This window comes from Monoraphidium neglectum, assembly GCF_000611645.1.
Source record: "Monoraphidium neglectum strain SAG 48.87 unplaced genomic scaffold scaffold00136, whole genome shotgun sequence".
Taxonomy (NCBI): Eukaryota; Viridiplantae; Chlorophyta; class Chlorophyceae; order Sphaeropleales; family Selenastraceae; genus Monoraphidium; species Monoraphidium neglectum.
The window spans coordinates 23,242-39,348 of NW_014013492.1; the positions used below are offsets into that span (position 1 = coordinate 23,242).

Sequence of the window (16,107 nt, forward strand, 5' to 3'; positions counted from 1 at the left end):
CAAGGGTCACAATGGCTGTGCTACTGGCTGCCGCAGTGGACCCTGGATGCCTAACTGGGAGGCGTGCGCAAGGGCGAAAGCACTTGCAGACATAACAAAACCACCGTGGTCGGCCCTTTCAAGCCCAATGAGGCTCCTGGATGCCAGAGAGTTCATCTCAAAACAAGCGAGCATGCACCACCACGCTGAGCTAGGACATCAATGGAAGGGGAGTCTAATGTTCAGAGTGTTGGTGCATGGCCATTGAAGCAGCCGCATTTCGCGGCCAGCGTGCAAAAGGTTGTCGGCGCAAAGCAAGCAAGTCTGTTGAAGTACACTCGCAGGCTCCAATCCTGTGCGGATCGGATCACGCCGGCGAGAAGGCTGCGGGGGCTGGGGTCTTGCAGAGCGAGTCGCATGCGCAGCGAAGCCCCTGGATAACTCAGCTGCGAGTGTATTGTCAGCTGCGGCCATCTGGATCTACAGGATGCACTCAGTCCTGTCGTCCTGAATGCTGGGGAGCCGGCTCGCCAAGGGCTGGGCTGCTCACAAACACTCCTACTTGGCCAGCTCCCCAGAGGCAAGGTGGTACTGCGGGGTTGCGAGTTCAAAATCAGAATTTGTCTTTCCAGCACGCCTTGCCTCAACAGCATGGCTCAGTTGCACCATATCCAGGAGTGCGCGAGGTCACCTACAACCTCCTCCTTGCTTGCTGCAGCCCCAGTCTTGTGACCCGCGCACGGGCTGCTGTGCCTAACCAAGCATGTGTGCAACAACCGCACCTTCAGTGCATCGGTGACGAGCTGCACCATGGGCCCGTCCAGGGGCTCCCCCTCGTACGTGATGAACAGCTCATCCTTTGCCATTGCCCCGATGGTGTCAATCTCCGCGCTGGCGACGTTGACGTTGATGTCCTTCAGGGTGCGGACGATGTCCACCAGCAGGCCGGGCCTGCGGGAGGCGGCGGGGAGGCGTTGCAAGGGGCGTCGGGAGGGGGGGGGCTGGGATCCTAGAGGTCAGGGAACTTGGGGGTTGTCGCTGGAAGGACTTGAAGAGGGCTGGCTTATAATGCTGGCGTTGCGTGCCGGCAGCAATTTAGGGTGAGGGGGGTGAAAAGGTATGACACATGCGGCTCTCGTGGCCTGTCCCGCAACCCTTGCCCAGCTGCTTACCTGTCGGGTGTCTCGATATAACAGATGGAGCAGCTGCCGTTGGGCGCCTCTGTGACCTCAATCGTGGTGGGCACCATGTTGCGGGGGCTCATGGGCGCCGCGGCATCATTTGCAGCCGCGCTCGCCGCCCTGCCCATGGCCAGCGCCTCGGACGACTCCTGCGACAAGGAGGGTGTTACCCAGTGCAGCCGGCAAGTGTGGGGCTCCTGAGACTGCACAAAAACGACGCTGGTCCTGATGACTGTGAAAACAACTTTGGTTTTCTCCAAGGCAGCCCTGCCTGCTGCTTTAGGGGTGATTTTGAGCTACGACCTTGATCCGTGACGGCACAGCAAGCATGAGCCCTCCGCAAGTGCCACGCTCACCGGGTGGTAGTACAGGAGGTTCTTGATAATTGTCTGCAATCAAGGTGTTGCGCAGTGAATGTGTACTAGGGCAGTGACTGTGTACTAGGTCAGAGAGCAACTTAGGCGGTGAACACGGGCGTGCCTGCATGCAACTGACCATCAACTGGCACCGGCAGCACTTTGGCCCCGGCTGACATGCTGCAATGCAGCTGCGCATGCGACTTTCTGAGACCGTTCCATAGGCGCATGCAAACACCATGAAGTCGCCCCACCATACGTATGTCCTCAATCTGCGCAATGCGTGTGATCTTGTCGCTAGTCTGGGCGTTGGTGACGAAGAAGGTGTTGGCCGTCCGGCCGGCGGCGCCCGCCAGCTTCGCACGAGTGATGTTCAGGCCCAGGTTCTTGAGGGCGGTAACCTGAGAACGTCAATGCAAAAGCAGGTAAATCTTCGTTGCATCGTGGTTGCATCGTGCATACGGTGCTGGGCACAAAGGAATGGCGGCATGCCAGGTGGCCACAAGCAGGAATGATTTGACCGCTGGTCAAACAGCCGCACCGTGTCCAGCAGCTCGCCCAAGCGGTCGCCAAACTCCACCGTCACCACAGTGGCAAACGGATCATGGATGTTGTCGATGCGGACCACTGGTGTAGGAACAGTGGTGGGTGCCCGCTCCGCAGTGGTAGCTGTCGCCGCGCAGCCAACAACAGCAACACGCAGCGGGGGCCTGCGCCATGCCAAGTGTGCACCGTATGCATGGTGCATGGGAACGTTACTGCTGTATTGTGCTTACCAAATAGTGTGGCGCCAGGACGAACCTGGCGCGTCCCGTCTATCATCAACGAGGCAAGCAGACCAACAGCGAAGGGGACCCCGCGTGCGAGCAACCCGACCCGCAGGGTCACGGCCGACCTGATGATGTTTGTTGTGCTGATCCGCGTATATGAGCGCCTGGCGCAACGCTGAGTGAGACCGTGCGTTGGGAACCGCGCGGCAAGCAAAGCCATGCTGGCAGCTGTCGTAAGTGTGCACGGTAGGCGTGTGGGGCGTATAGAGAATTTCGTTTGTGCAACCAGACTGCTTGCAGCGTGTGATGCAGCAATTCCGGTTTGCAATTGCAGCACCTGCTGACATGGTGCTGACCCCACGACACAGCTGCGCAGGCACAGAATGTGCGCAGCTGGCCAGTGAGCCAGCACAAGCTACTGCCGTGCCTGTCGTGCAAAAGGTTGATGGACACAGTAACAAAGCGCATGTGTGACGGCCAGGGCACACATACATCGTCGTGAAGGCGCTGACGAGGGATGACCATAGCGAAGGCGCTAACCAGGTAGGACGATGGCTGCTGACAGGCGGGTGTGGGCCTGCTTGATGGCGGGGAGAGATCACGCATCTAGCTTTCTGTGAACCCCCGTCTTTTCCATTTATTTTCAGGGTGGCTGTGGCAAGGGAGGAATCCTGCATTCCCATGCCACGCAACGGTCATCAACCGGCACGGTCGATCCTGTTGATTGCACTGCAACACGTTTCCTCTTGACAGCAGACCCACAGTCCGACCGAGGGTCTCACCGGTCATTCAAAAGCATGGCTGACCCCATCATCCTCATCTCATAATCAAACAACACCGCGTGTGTTGCACAGCAAGCTTGCCGCACGTGGTCAACTCCTTCGCCCACAGAATGAGCCCACAATAGGGTGTCCTCCGTCTCATGCTTTCACCTGCAGCACTGCTGCAAGTACAACATTGGCACTGAGAGAAACATGCATGCGCACATGTGCACGCAGACGCACACGCACATGCATAAACATAGGCATAGGTACATGCACATGCACAAACATAGGCACAGGCACATGCACATGCACACGAACATGCACTCGCACACACTTACCCACACGCACAGAGATGCGCAACGCATGCAGTGGGACTGCTGTTCTGGGATGAGCCAGCAGAGCAGCTTGATGCTGCGACCAGGGTTGCTTAACGAGGGGGTGATAAAGTGCCCCTGTCCAGGTGTGATCGAGGTGCCCTCCTGCAACTGCGGGAGGCCCCCCTTTGTGACATTGCCCGCGCAGGTCTTGGTGCCCCAGCCCGCGCAGGTCAGCGCCACGGGGCGCCCAGCGTGGCCCTTGCATCTTGCGCATGGGGACAGGGCATCCGTCACAGGGTGGCCACCTTGTTTGGTTGCAGATCACCCTGCTCACCCCGCATCCAGCATGCGCCCAGCAGACTGTATTGTTTGCAGGGCTCTGCCGTGTGGACCCACCTGTCGCGGCTGCCCTGGTGAGGGGAGGCTGCTGCGTGGTACGGGGTGGGGTCATGCTTGCAGGCTGGGGCGCACCTGCTGCCCAATTTACGCCTCAACCCCCTGAATTGTGGCTGCCTTCTGCAAAAAACACGGTGTTTCCTGTATGGCCAACACACGAGTACCAGCAAGCCTGGATTTACTTGGCCCTGGGGTTCAAAACAAGGCAGCGCACCCTCTTCAAGCTCGCCGGGCCGAGCGCCGCACTGCTGCGCCAGTAGACTTGCCACCCGCTGCCGCTGCCGCATCCTCCGCCGCCGCTGCACCACCACTGCCGGGGCCGCCCCCAACCCCGCTGCCGCGTTTGCCGCCGCGCGCACCGCCGGGCGCCGCCGCCGCCGCTGCGGCCTCCGCCACCGGCGCCATCGCGTCTAAAAAGCCCGCCGTGAAGTTCTCGCCCGAGAACTTCGCGGCGTGCCGCTGCGCAGCGGCCGCGATGCGCAGGCGCTCGACCTGCGGCATGACCAGCACGCGCGTGATGGCGTCGCAGTACTCCTCTGGGGTCTCTGCCAGGTAGCCGGTGATCTGGGGGCCGTCGCGGCCCTCCAGCGGCACGACGATGTCGGCGCGGGGCCCACCGGAGTTGTGGGCGATGGGGATGACGCCTGCCGGCGGGGGTGGGGGCGTTGAGGGGAAGGCGGCGGTTGCTTAGAGCACGCTTGGTCGAGGGAAGTGTGTTGGGATGCCTGGGCGAGCGAAAGGCGCATCCACGCGGCTTGAGGTTTCTAGGCCAACGGCCAGAGGAGGAAGCAGGGGCGGCCAGAACAGCAGAACTTCCAAGCTCATTCGCAGCACAACAACCACCGCACCAGGCACCAGGCGCCAGCCACCAGGCCTGGAGCGCGCTGTGCGCAGCCCCTCACCTGCCGCCATGTACTCCACCACGCTGATGCCAAAGTGCTCGTCCGTCATCGAGTGCAGGCCACCGACCGCGCCGCCCAGCAGCGCCCTCAGCTCCGTGAAGGGCACGTTGACGCACCACTCCACCGACGACTCGATGCCCAGCTCGCGCGCATAGTCCTGGGAGTGGGTGAGGGAATTGAGCAAGCAAAGGGTGTGGACCTCTTGTGTTGTGAATGTGCGTTTGCCAGCCGAAACGATGCGCATGTGAGTCACATGCGATGTATACATTATCACTTTCCAGCTGCCAATCGGCCATCAAACACCAAAAGAGTAGCATGGCTGAACCCCACTGGCCAGACGCAGCTGCGACACCCCATCAGCCGCACCATAGTCACACACACACACACACACACACACACACACACACACACACACACACACACACATATTCAGGCCCCTCTGCCGAACAAACAGCAGGCACAAGCGGTGGAAGCTGCACCCAGACCACCGCCCAAACCTGCCACTGCTGACGCGCCTCAGCCCCCACCTGCAGCTCCTCCAGCAGCCGTTGGTCGTCCTTGCCCCTCACGCTGCCCACCATCTTCAGCTTCGACACCCGCACCGCACGGCCCGCGTCATCGGGGCCTGCTAAGGGGCGGGGCGGGCGGAGGGGGGGGGAAGGCAGGGGCGAACGCGTTGAGGGGACGGCAGGTGTGACGCCGGGCGGCAAAGAGCCTGCAGCGGTGCTCGTCTCCAATGGGCGTCAGGGAAGGGTGGACTGGCAGCGCTCGGATGAGAGGCGCTGGAAGCGGATTATTGAAGAGGCTGTGCGGATTTCCCCCTCGCCCCAGCCCCCGCCCCTCAGACCTGCTTGCTGTCTAGCCATGGCATAGGCCTCAAGCTGCAGCCGCTGATTCTTCTCTGGCCGGAACTGGGCGACACTGACCTGCGCATTGAGAGAGAAGGATGGGTGACAAGCAGCGGTTGTTGTGAGGAAGGCGACCAAGGTGAGCAGTGCCAGACGAGGGGCAACAAAGGGTGCCGACCCGCCTGGCACACACCCCATGCTTAGCCACACGCCTGTCTCCCAGTAAGCCCCTGCACATACGACGCACATTCGTGCACCCATACAATATCGTTCCCACACATGCAAGCAGATGCCCATACAGGGACAACAGGGACAAAGCTGCGGTAGCCCCCTCTTTTAGGCAGACCATCAAGCCCAAATCGGCTGCCCTACAGATAGAGGTGCCCACCAGATAGAGGTGCTTGAGCCGCCTGTCCAGTGGCAGCCGCTGCAGCTCCTCGGTGTCGCAGGGCGGGTACACGCGCGCCGGGCGCTGCCGCGACCACCAGAGGGACTGAATGTGGTCCCGCGTCCAGGACGAGTTGACCATCACCACGTCTAACAGACGCGAGAGGCAGAGCGAGAGGGGTGTTTCGCAGCGGTGGTTTGTGTTGAGGCAGCGTTGTTGGGCGCTGAGGCGCTGGTGGCACGTGCCTGGTCAAAAGCATGCTGACTGAAAACGGCTTACAAGCTCCCTTGCCGCCCATCCAGCTGTGCAAAGGGCCACGTCGGGGGCGCCGCCAAATATGGCTCCCAGAAACCGAGCGCCCTGCGCGCGCGTCCCGAGCGCAGCTTAACGCTGCCACCACGGCCGAAGCAGCCTCGTCGTAGCCGCGCGGGCGCACCTGCGAAGGCCCCGCAGAAGCCGTAGACCAGCGCGAAGGCCTGGTAGTACGCGACCTTGACCATCGACCGCAGGCTGTTGTTGGCGATCGCCTCGTCGTTGGTGATGGTGGCCTGGCGGGACAACACCCTGGGAGAGGGATGTCAGGGGGGAGGGGGCGGCGGCTGCCGTGAGCGCGGAATGCGGCAGCGTTGAGGGGCGCTAAGACAAGGGCATGAGTCAAGTTGACAAAGGTTGAGCCAAGCGCGTCGACAGCGCCCGTGTGTGGCACCGGGCCCAGTTGACGACCTCCACCCCAACCCTTAACAATGCGCTGCCTCTTGCCGTCGCGCGCCCTCACCTGCCCAGCATGTCCGTGCTGACTGTGGGGTAGTGCACATAGCAGGCCACCTTGCAGCCCGCCAGCTTGGCTAGGGGAAAGGTGAACGCCCATCCGGTGGTGTCAACAAATACCTGTGCAGAGTTGCGCAAGCAGTAACTTCGGTTCAAGTGTTTGGTGTTGACCAACCTGAGGGCCCTTGCACTGTGATGGAGAGCCAGAACAAACCACAAATCTGCTGCTGCCCCGTGCAGTGCAAGCAGGCCTGAACGACACTCGCCTTTGGTGTCTGCAGGCAGGGGCCGCCCTGTCATGACACCTGGATGCCCCCCCCACACACAATGCCATACTCACTCCTGCTTGCTTGCCCAATGGCCCCCTCAACCAGCCCACCTGCGGCACCCTCAGCGACAGCGCCTCCCAACCCAGCAGCGCAGACCCCGCCGCCTGCCTGATCATGGTGAACCGCCGGTAGCGCTCCGGCCTGACTAGGTGGGTGCGCTTAAGAGGCACCACCTGCGCAGGCAGGAGACAAACGGCACGAGGGAGCAATGCGCCGGAAGTATTGAGAAGCGGCCAGCCGGCCGGGGGCCCTGCATGGGCGCCCCATGCGCCCGGGCCGCGTGCAGGCCTCCCAACGACGTGGCCGCTTCCTTGACGCAGCGCTCAACAGAGCTGCGTTCCCCTCAACTGCTGTTGCTGGTGCTTTTGGTCCTTGGCGAGCATGGCCGGCGCGAACAGTGGCCTCTCATGAGGTCCTGTCCCTCAGAACAGCACTGAAGCGGGGGACCCAAATCTCCGCCCCGTTGAGCGGCACTGAGCCAAGCCGAACGTCAGCCCACCTCAAACGGCTGCGGCAGCACTATGTTGAAGTGGTCCGCCGCGTGCTGCTGCAACTGCGCCGCAGAGACGCCCTCGCGGACGTATATGAACAGCTGGGGGTGGGGCGGGGCGGGGAGGCGGGTGCGGGTGGCGGTTGGGGCGGCCGTAGCTGAGGCGGTAACCGGGGGGAGTGGGAGCCGCTGCGCCGCAGCCGGCGCATGGGCCAGGGCAAGCAGCCCCGGCCCCGCTGTCGTACGGCCCCGCTGCTGCCGCGGTGTGGCGCGCACCTTGACTGATGGATAAGCCACTTGCAGGGCTTGTATGGCCACCCTGCAAAGAGCGTGACACATGCATGGAGAGCGCCGCGGTGCACCGTGCATGAAACGTGCTCTGCGTTGGTGTTTGAGCGCTGCGAATCCGCGACGACGACCGGAAGCTCATGCTCCAGGGGCGCGAGCAGCTAAGCTCGCCACTGATGAGCTGCACATTGCACGGGACCCCCCGCATGCCGGACGCACCACAGCACCCGCTCGCCGCCGCCGCCGCCGTCCGCAAATGGATGGAAGAACCCAATCGTGCCCTGTGGGAGGGCAGGGGCGGGGCGCCCGGTCAGAAAGGGGGCCCGTGGTGTTACAAGCAGCGGATCGCAAGCACAAACGTCTAGCACGGTTGCATAACGCATTAGCTGCTCGCACCGGCTCCAGCGCCAAGGCATGCCGCAGCACGCGCAGTAACGCCAGTGCGGCGCCGATCGCCACTGCAAGGAGCGCCACCAGCAGCGCCACCCATGCAGCCATGCTGCATACAGCTATTGGCCAGCACAGGACCACGGATGGCCCCGGCAGGGGCGCTCTATGCGTCGGCGCAGGACAACGAGATCGTTGTAAAACAAACGATGAAACCGAACTACTGCACGAAGCTCAAGAATGCCTCATTTATGACCATTATGAGATGCTACCGGCTGGTGAGCCAGGCTGCTGAACAATAATAAACGGTCTCGGGTGATATCGAGCAGGCACTACGTCTTACCCCATGGCTCTCATACATTGTCAGGTTATCATATTGAAAAAAAGTTGCAGCACACGAGCAAGGTCACATTGTGGCCGCTGTCCAATATTGCCAGAGACTGCGCGCATAAAATTGCGCCCCACAATTCATTGGTAGTCTCCACATTGGGATCATGGAGGTGACAGAGGCAATTCTTCTCAGCCAGCTGAAGGGCCTGGGGCATCAGCGCACCCAGGCGGGCGCAGTCGCGACTTTGCTGCTGCTGTTGCCGCGCACCGACCCAGACTTGGGGCCGGTCATTGCACCGTATGTGGGGCAGCTGGCCGCGCTGCTCGCAGACGGCGCGCCTGATGATGCTAGTGTTCAGGTGCGGCCTGCAGCCACCGCGCCGACTGCCTGCATGCTTCCGTCTTGAATGCTCCAGACGGGGCGACCCCGTGCCACCTCGAACAGGCGGTGCGGGGCGCAGGCCGGCACCTCAGGGCCTTGCACGTGCGCCGCAGACAAACGCGGCGGCTGTGCTGGGGGCGGTCGCCTCGCTGACGGACGAGCTGCATGCGGCGGTGGACGAGGCCGCGGTGAGCACAGCTCACCTGTTGCCAACGGTTGCCGGCAGGACTAAGGGGCGGTCTGATCGACTCGGCCTGCAGATGAACGTACTGCGACTGTCACATGCGGTTTTTTGGAGATGAGTGGGCTGCTGTGCGGTGTGGTGCAGCATCAGGAATGAAAGAGGGCTCGTTAGCAGCAGCACCCACGCCAGACGCTCACGTTGCCCCTCTACGCAGGCGGGCACCTTTGAACGGCTGCTGCGAAGCTGTGGCGAGGCGAGCACGAGCGGCGGCGAGGGCGAGGGCGGCGGCGACGGGCTCGCAATCAATGTCCTATCGTCGGTCGCGCAGCTGGCGCGGGAGCAGGGCCGAACTCTGGCGGCGGTCAGCTCTCAACAAGGTGCGCCTTGCTGAGAGCGCTGAGCATACCCAGCAGGCGGAGGCGCTTGTGCGGTCCGCACGCAGCACGTGCAAACCACGTCCGCAGCCATGCCAAACGCGCACAACTGCGTGCCCAATGCTTGCTTGTGCCGGCTCGCTTTCCAACGGCCTACCGCCCCGCCGGCCCCAGGCCTCTCTGCGATGGTGGCGTGCTGCGCGCGCCCCACGCTGGCGGAGTCTGCGCTCGACGCACTCTGCGCGATCGCGTCCCACGACGCCCATCGCCCCGCCCTGCGCGCCGCCGGCGCCGTGCCCGCCGCGGCGGCGGCCGTCGCGGCGGGCGGCGAGCCGGACGCGATGGTGCGGGCGCTGATGCTGCTGGGCATGCTGACGTCATCGAGCCCCGAGGCGCGGGGGCAGCTGGTCGAGGCGGCTGAGGGGCGCGGCGTGGTACGGCTTTTTGGGCTGGCGCGGCAAACGGAGGACGAGGACTGCAAGGTGTGCCCGGTTGGGGCTCGGCGCACACTATCATGGCTAGGGAGGCGAGGCTGATGCGGGCATTTTCTGCGACTTGACAGCGTGCACAGCAGCGCGCACTTTGGCCGTGCGGCAGGTGGGGTCGTGACACCAACTCAGCTGAGTGCACCATGCCAGACCCTTAAACCTTCTCGATCCAACCGCCTCAACCGCCCGCCAGGTCATTGCGCGAGACCTCCTGGGGCTGCTGACAAGGGATCCAGAGACGCGTGCGGGCGTGGAGTCGGCCGTGCGGCGAGCGGCCGATGCAGCGGCCGCCGCCGCTGCGGGAGGCGCGCCGGTCGGGGCGGCAGCCTGATTGTGTGCAGCCTGAGGGAATTCAAGCACGGCCGTTCTTGGAGAGCAAACCCAGCCCTCGTTGCATTTACACCAAACATGAGAAGGCTGTGCGCTGTCCAGGCTTCACTTTCGCAGCGCCAACCCTGCGCCAGTGCCGCCGCCGCCTAGTATCAGCTGGTAATGCAACGTGAACTGCCACAGCCAGGGATGAAGTGCAGCGACGAAAGCCAGTTGCATGGAAGACACGAAAGAACGCGCCGTCTTCCCTCGCTCAAGCGCCTATTTCTGCCAAAGACAGGTAGTTGGCTGGACGTAACTGTCCTGCTGAAGTCAGCATGTGTTGGGCTCTGCGATTTGCTTTGAAGGATCAGTACAGGTTTGGAATGGTCGTCGCAACCTGCCCCAGCAAGGTGTTTCCACACACAGAGAGACAAAGAGCAGCCGGAGTCAATGCTGAGGCCTGCTTACAAATCCTGCCAGACGACCCTCAGGTGTGGCGACCAAATGCGAAGCCCACGCTTCCACATCTGTTGGCCTGCTGAAATGCTGTTTAGCGGTTGCGCGCACCCCTCATGCCAGCCGTCCAGCCGCTGCACAGAGCAGACATATTACAACGTGCTCCCCACGAGCTCTCGTCCGGTCAGCCGCCGCCCGCCGCCGCTGCGCCCGCCGTACCGACAGGCAGCGGCGCCGCGCTGCTGCCCGCCTGCGCATCGGCCGAGGCCGCCGGCCCGATCCCCGGCGGCAGGGTGACGCCCGGCGCAAGGGTGACGCCTGCTGGTATGGGCCCGCTGGCGTGCAGCCGCACGCCGCCGGCGTCGTCCAGATTTGAGGCGTCCTCGTCCTCGACTTTGTAGAACGTGTAGCTGAGGGTTATGTCGTGGATGTTCCTGGCGCAGGGGTGGGGCGAGGGGAGGGAAGGCATACAGTGAGGTATCAAGGGGGTTGGAGCGGTCATGAGCACCGTAAAATGAGCGAGGCTGGGCAGGAGTGCTGTCTCGGACCTTGAAAGAGGCCCGCGACACGTGCCGTGTGCCGGCGCCGAAGACGCGGCCCCACCAGCTTGCATCAAGCCCTTATATTCACTCGGCCCTGGCATCCCCGCACGTGCGCCCACTGCGCACCTGCAGTTGAAGTCGTCCACCATCTCGGGGTCGATGTAGAAGAACACCGGCATGTCAACCACCTCCCCCGGCCGCAGCCGCTGCTCCTCAAAGCAGAAGCACTGGATCTTGTTGAAGTAGTAGGCGGCCTTTTGAGAGGGAGGGGGTTGGGGGTGGCAGGGGCAGAGAGCGGGATTGAGTGAGGGAGTTTGAGGGGTTGGGTTAAGATTACGACATGAGTCGAAGATAGAGATGAGACAGGCACTCATTCTGTGATGAGTTGCGCACATGAGAGCGATTCAAGGGGGCACGGGATCAGCAGCGGCGCAAACAGGAACAAGTTGAGGTTCAACACGCAAGGGCTTCCAGCAAAGAAGCCGTGCAACATCCTGCATCCCCTCAGCCAGGCGGGCAACGGCCATGCGCTCACCTTCTCGGGGACCACGTTGTATGTCGACACGCCCGTGATTGGCTTGGAGCTTGGGGGTTGACCAAGCAGATGAGGCAGACACAGCGCGTCAATCGCATGTGTTTGGTGGTTATTGAAGAGCACAGCAGCAGAAATACACCAAACTCTTCATTGAGGGCGAAGCCATCGTGCAGGCAGTGCTGGGGTGTCCCTGGCGGCCCGAGTGGTGCAGAATGTGCGTCTGTTGAAGGTCGCTGGGGCCTCACCTGGTGTTCTTGGCCGTGAAGAAGACGAGGGTGCTCTCCCCAGGCCGCACCTTGACAAAGTCCTGGGTGTGGTGGTGGTGGTGGCGGTGGTGTGCACGGCAGCTGTTATGGACGGTAGCATACAACCACCCTCGCATGCCGCAGCAGGGGGAGAAGCGCGCCTGCAGGCAAAGCGTGCGCAGCCGCCCGGCCCCTGGCCGGAAGCAAAGCGCACGCGTGAAAGCTCATGCAGGTTCAAGCCAACCCGGCCAAAGCCCCCGCGATTCATGTCGACGGCCCAAGGAGCAGCACGCGCAAAACGCCTGCCTGCGTGGGCGTGAACCGCCACGGCATGTCGTCGGCGACGTCGCTGCTGAACCACACGCGCAGCTCCCTCGCGGCTGCCTTGGACTCCAGGGCGGCGTCCGGGCTCTCCTTGCGCCGCCGCAGCTTCTCCTCGACACCTGTGGCCTGCCCCACGGCGCCGCCATAACCTGTGGCCTGAAGATTTAGGTGTGTGGGTTGTGCAGTTCACGGTGATGAGTCTGTAAGTATGCTGTGTGAGTTCGATGCTCCAAAGCGCACGCAGGCATGCATACATGCAGGCAGGCGCCTGCTTGCCACTGCCTTCCTCTCCCCCTCCGCTTGATTGACGACCGGCTTGCCAGCAGTAACACCCCGCATTGGATGGGGGTGCAGCTGCATGTCATCCCTTGCTTTGGTGCGGCGGCGCCCTAACAGCCAGTACCTGGCAGAACATCCTGTAGAGGGGCACCATGGCGTACGACACCCCAATCATGCCTAAAACAATAGCACCCTGGAAATCAAAGATGGGGCAGGCGACAACGGCGGCAGGGCGTTGCGTGCGGGGGAGAGGCGGCCACCAGCCGTGCGCGCTCGTGTATGCCAGGTGCCGGGACGGGCACTTGCTGGAGCCGCAGGGGTTGGGCTTGGCTATGTCGTGAGCAGCACACCCAGGGCAGCGCACCAAGTACATTGCAGTGTCCTTGGACGACTTCTTGCTGCGCGCTGCGACCTGCGCGTAGCTGTGCTTGCAGGCGCGCCACTCCAGCCCCCACCATCCGGCGCCCTCGAGGCGCGCCCGCAGCTGCTGCTGGAGTTGCAGCTGCTGCTGCGGCCACAGCGCCGGGGGCGCGAGGGATCTGGTGTTGCAGACCCAGTCGTAACCAGGGGATGGCCTCAAAGAGGCCTGCTGCCGCGCTGCTGCTTGGAAGAAGAGCCGCTTCTGCACATGTTGCTGTAGCTGGTGCTGCTGCGACTGCGGCTGCGGCCGGGCTGCGGCGCTCCACCAGGCCACCTCGGCTGCCAGAACGCGCAGCCGCTGCTGTGCCTGCCGCATCATCACTGTTATGAGTCTAAAGCTGGCGCGGGTCGGCCCTTTTGAAACCAATGGCGATGAAGATATGCCAAAAAATACAGCAAGAGGACTTGGCAGCCTCAGGCCAAGATCGCACCGCGCATCAGTCGACAGCGCTCGTACAAACAGAATCTATGTATGCTTCAGCCCTATCAGTTGTGAAACCTTGCTGCTTGCGTTATCCCAACACCTTGCATTACAGCCGCTGCATCCAGCAGTGAGCGCGGTGTGCATGAGTCAGTGGGAGTGCCTGGGGCATTGCCTGGGTGCATCTGGCACAATAGCCTGTGCCTTGGGCTGTGGCGAGTGAATGATGTTGGGAGCCATGTGCAATGGCCTGCCGCAGGCCAAATGCCACATGCAGCGTGATCCCGGCCCTGCATGCAGGAATGTTGCATGGTACTAGCCACTGACAGTTGATGCGAAAGGCGAGTATCCAACGCGTGTGTGCCTCTGACTGCACAACCTGTTTGCCTGTGCAAAATTTGATGTGCTCATAATCAGTTCAATGGCTGGGCCAGCAACGATGAGGGTAGTACGTAGGCGGTGCAAGGTTGCAGCACTGATGCAGGGGGAAAGCTGGTGTCGACAACAACCTGCCTGCAATGGTAACCGCGATACCATTCTACACAGCTAACACGTCCACATGTGTTATTTCCCCCGCGCTTTTGGCCGTGCTCGCTTGGCATCACTTCTTGTCTTTGCGTCCACCTGCTGACCATGATTCCACTTGCGCCTTCTCATACTTTTTCGTGTTGGGCTTTTGCAGTGCCTGCCATGCCTGGTGCCTGTTGCGTCAGGCACTGTTTCCACGAGCCCAACTCCTTGACTTTAAACACCCACCTGCTTAACAATACACAACCTTCACACCCTTGAAGGTTCATCGAGCGCCCCCTTCCCACCCCCACCCCCAGCGACGGCTGTATGCTGTCCAGCCCTGCAACATGTCCTGCCTGGTTGGGGTTCCGCGCCTGCTTGCATTCCGCGTCACCCGACTATGCAGGATGCCCTGTCCACCCACACACGCCCGAACCTGCGATTTTGACTGAGGAATGCCTGCCTGGTTACAACTCACGGCAGCCTCCTGCGTCTCTGCTACATTGCTGATAGGGTCACACAAAGGCCCCATTAATTGATAGAAGTAGGCTAATGACTGCGCCGCTGCATGCTGACCCCGTCACAACGCCGACAGCTCGTCGATGGCCGCGCCCAGCGGCCACGCGGCCTCGATGGTTTGCCCGTTGTACCGCACCTGCTTGACCAGGTTCAGTGGGCTGCCCTCCGCCAAGTCAAAGCCCTGGGTCAGGACTGTGTGGCAGAATGACAGGTCGAGGCAGAAGTAGGGCGCGTGGGCCTCCTGCAGGGAGTACTGCTTCGCCACCTCAGCGGCGTCCTTGCCGCACACGGCCGTGGCGCGCTTGGCGAACTCCTGCGGGGCCGGGCCGGAGGGCGACGGTGCGGTGTTTCGGGCTCCTGACCTGAGTGACTGCCACAACAGCGCTTCGAGACGACACTGGCAAGCGCGCCGAGGCCCCGCACGGCGTCTGACAGGATGGTCACAACCAGGGGGCCATGGTGGGCGCCTCCGGGCCCCTGTCCCTGCCGACGCACCCCAGGCGTGGTCTTGAACTCGATGGCGGACTTGTCTGTGATGATGCCAGAGTCCAGGGCGCGGTCCCTTTGGGGTCGAGGGGGGCGATCGAGGGGTGAGGTGAGTGCTAGTGCGACTGCCTGCTCACTGTTTGCAAATTTGCATGTGATGCCGGCGTAGGAGCTCGTGTTTAGGATTGGCACATGCTTGCGTGCACATGTGACACGCACGAGCTTACACATAGACATACTCACAAGCGCACGCGCGTGTGCGCACGCCGACAAACACTACACCATGCCTACTGCCTACCAGAAGTAGCTGCTGACGTAATAGACGCGCTGCATGGACGCCGGTTTGCCGCGCCACACGCCGCTGAACGAGCAAGCGGCCTGCGTAGGCAACAGCAGCAGCGGGAGCATTGCAGGGACGTCAGGAAGGGTGACCATTGCGTTCCCAAACTTCCACAAGCATTCGACCAGCTGCTTTACCAAGCGCACCTTCGCAAAGGAGTCTGCCCCAAAGCTGGTAAATCCCTGTTGCCCAGCTGTTCCAGGCGCATCAGCTCCATCCCCAGCGAGCCCAGCGCTAAGCCGCCCCCCCGCCAGCCCCCCAACCTTGTCAGCGCCGCAGTCCTTGTCGTGGTCGAGCGCCTTGAATGCCGCCGCAGCGCAGCCCTTGAAGTCGCCCGCCTCTACCACCTGCATCCAAAAGCAGGCAAGCCCGTGTGTGTGTATGTGTGTGTATGTGTGTGTTGTGTGTGTGTGTGTGTGTGTACGTGCACGCATGCGAACCACTCAACCTTGCTGTGTCCCATGTCCCTACGGTCGCCGCCCCGCTGCCGGCTGCTCAGAGGCACCAGACAACCTCCCCACCCACCACCGCCTGCACTCCACTCCCCGCCACTGCTGGGCACCCAAAAAGTTACCGGCTCACCCCCATCAGAATGCACCCCATGCCCACCTCATCCACGGGGTACTCCTTGTCAGCATAAGTGTACTTGAGGCTGGTGCCCTTGGCAAAGCAGGGGTGGCCCTTGCCCGTCGCAGCGCGGCCCAGCTCGATCACCCTGGCGCGCGCCGCCATGAGGCCGAAGCCCAGGTAACTGAGGGGAGGGGGCAGGCGGGTGGTCGGGGGTCGGAGGGCCGGTG

The 16,107-nt window shown here is 62.4% G+C and overlaps 4 protein-coding genes across 4 annotated transcripts; 1 reads left to right on the forward strand and 3 right to left on the reverse strand.

The window, feature by feature from the left end:
• Positions 1-537: 537 nt before the first annotated feature.
• Positions 538-8,274, reverse strand: MNEG_1379 (alpha-1,2-mannosyltransferase; the record flags this gene model as incomplete). Its single annotated transcript, XM_014050140.1, has 18 exons — positions 538-570; positions 762-930; positions 1,152-1,309; positions 1,517-1,549; positions 1,771-1,917; positions 2,058-2,185; positions 4,123-4,407; positions 4,666-4,822; positions 5,193-5,290; positions 5,513-5,591; positions 5,902-6,050; positions 6,338-6,465; positions 6,677-6,789; positions 7,049-7,171; positions 7,498-7,590; positions 7,765-7,807; positions 7,996-8,057; positions 8,173-8,274. 18 exons carry the CDS (start codon positions 8,272-8,274, stop codon positions 538-540), a joined length of 2,100 nt encoding a protein of 699 aa, XP_013905594.1.
• Positions 8,275-8,657: 383 nt separating this feature from the next.
• MNEG_1380 (hypothetical protein) lies at positions 8,658-10,252 on the forward strand (the record flags this gene model as incomplete). Its single annotated transcript, XM_014050141.1, has 5 exons — positions 8,658-8,852; positions 8,989-9,063; positions 9,274-9,436; positions 9,608-9,915; positions 10,115-10,252. The coding sequence occupies 5 exons, from the start codon at positions 8,658-8,660 to the stop codon at positions 10,250-10,252; spliced, it is 879 nt and encodes a 292-aa protein (XP_013905595.1).
• Positions 10,253-10,873: 621 nt separating this feature from the next.
• MNEG_1381 (cytochrome c oxidase subunit XI assembly protein) lies at positions 10,874-13,353 on the reverse strand (the record flags this gene model as incomplete). The annotated part of the gene is made up of 7 exons (XM_014050142.1): positions 10,874-11,123; positions 11,358-11,485; positions 11,767-11,815; positions 12,012-12,073; positions 12,312-12,491; positions 12,739-12,807; positions 12,979-13,353. The coding sequence occupies 7 exons, from the start codon at positions 13,351-13,353 to the stop codon at positions 10,874-10,876; spliced, it is 1,113 nt and encodes a 370-aa protein (XP_013905596.1).
• A 1,192-nt stretch (positions 13,354-14,545) lies between these two features.
• MNEG_1382 (hypothetical protein) lies at positions 14,546-16,061 on the reverse strand (the record flags this gene model as incomplete). The annotated part of the gene is made up of 5 exons (XM_014050143.1): positions 14,546-14,797; positions 14,980-15,046; positions 15,269-15,348; positions 15,574-15,657; positions 15,920-16,061. Coding segments are annotated over 5 exons (625 nt in total), but the record flags the coding sequence as incomplete, so codon positions are not given.
• Positions 16,062-16,107: the final 46 nt, after the last annotated feature.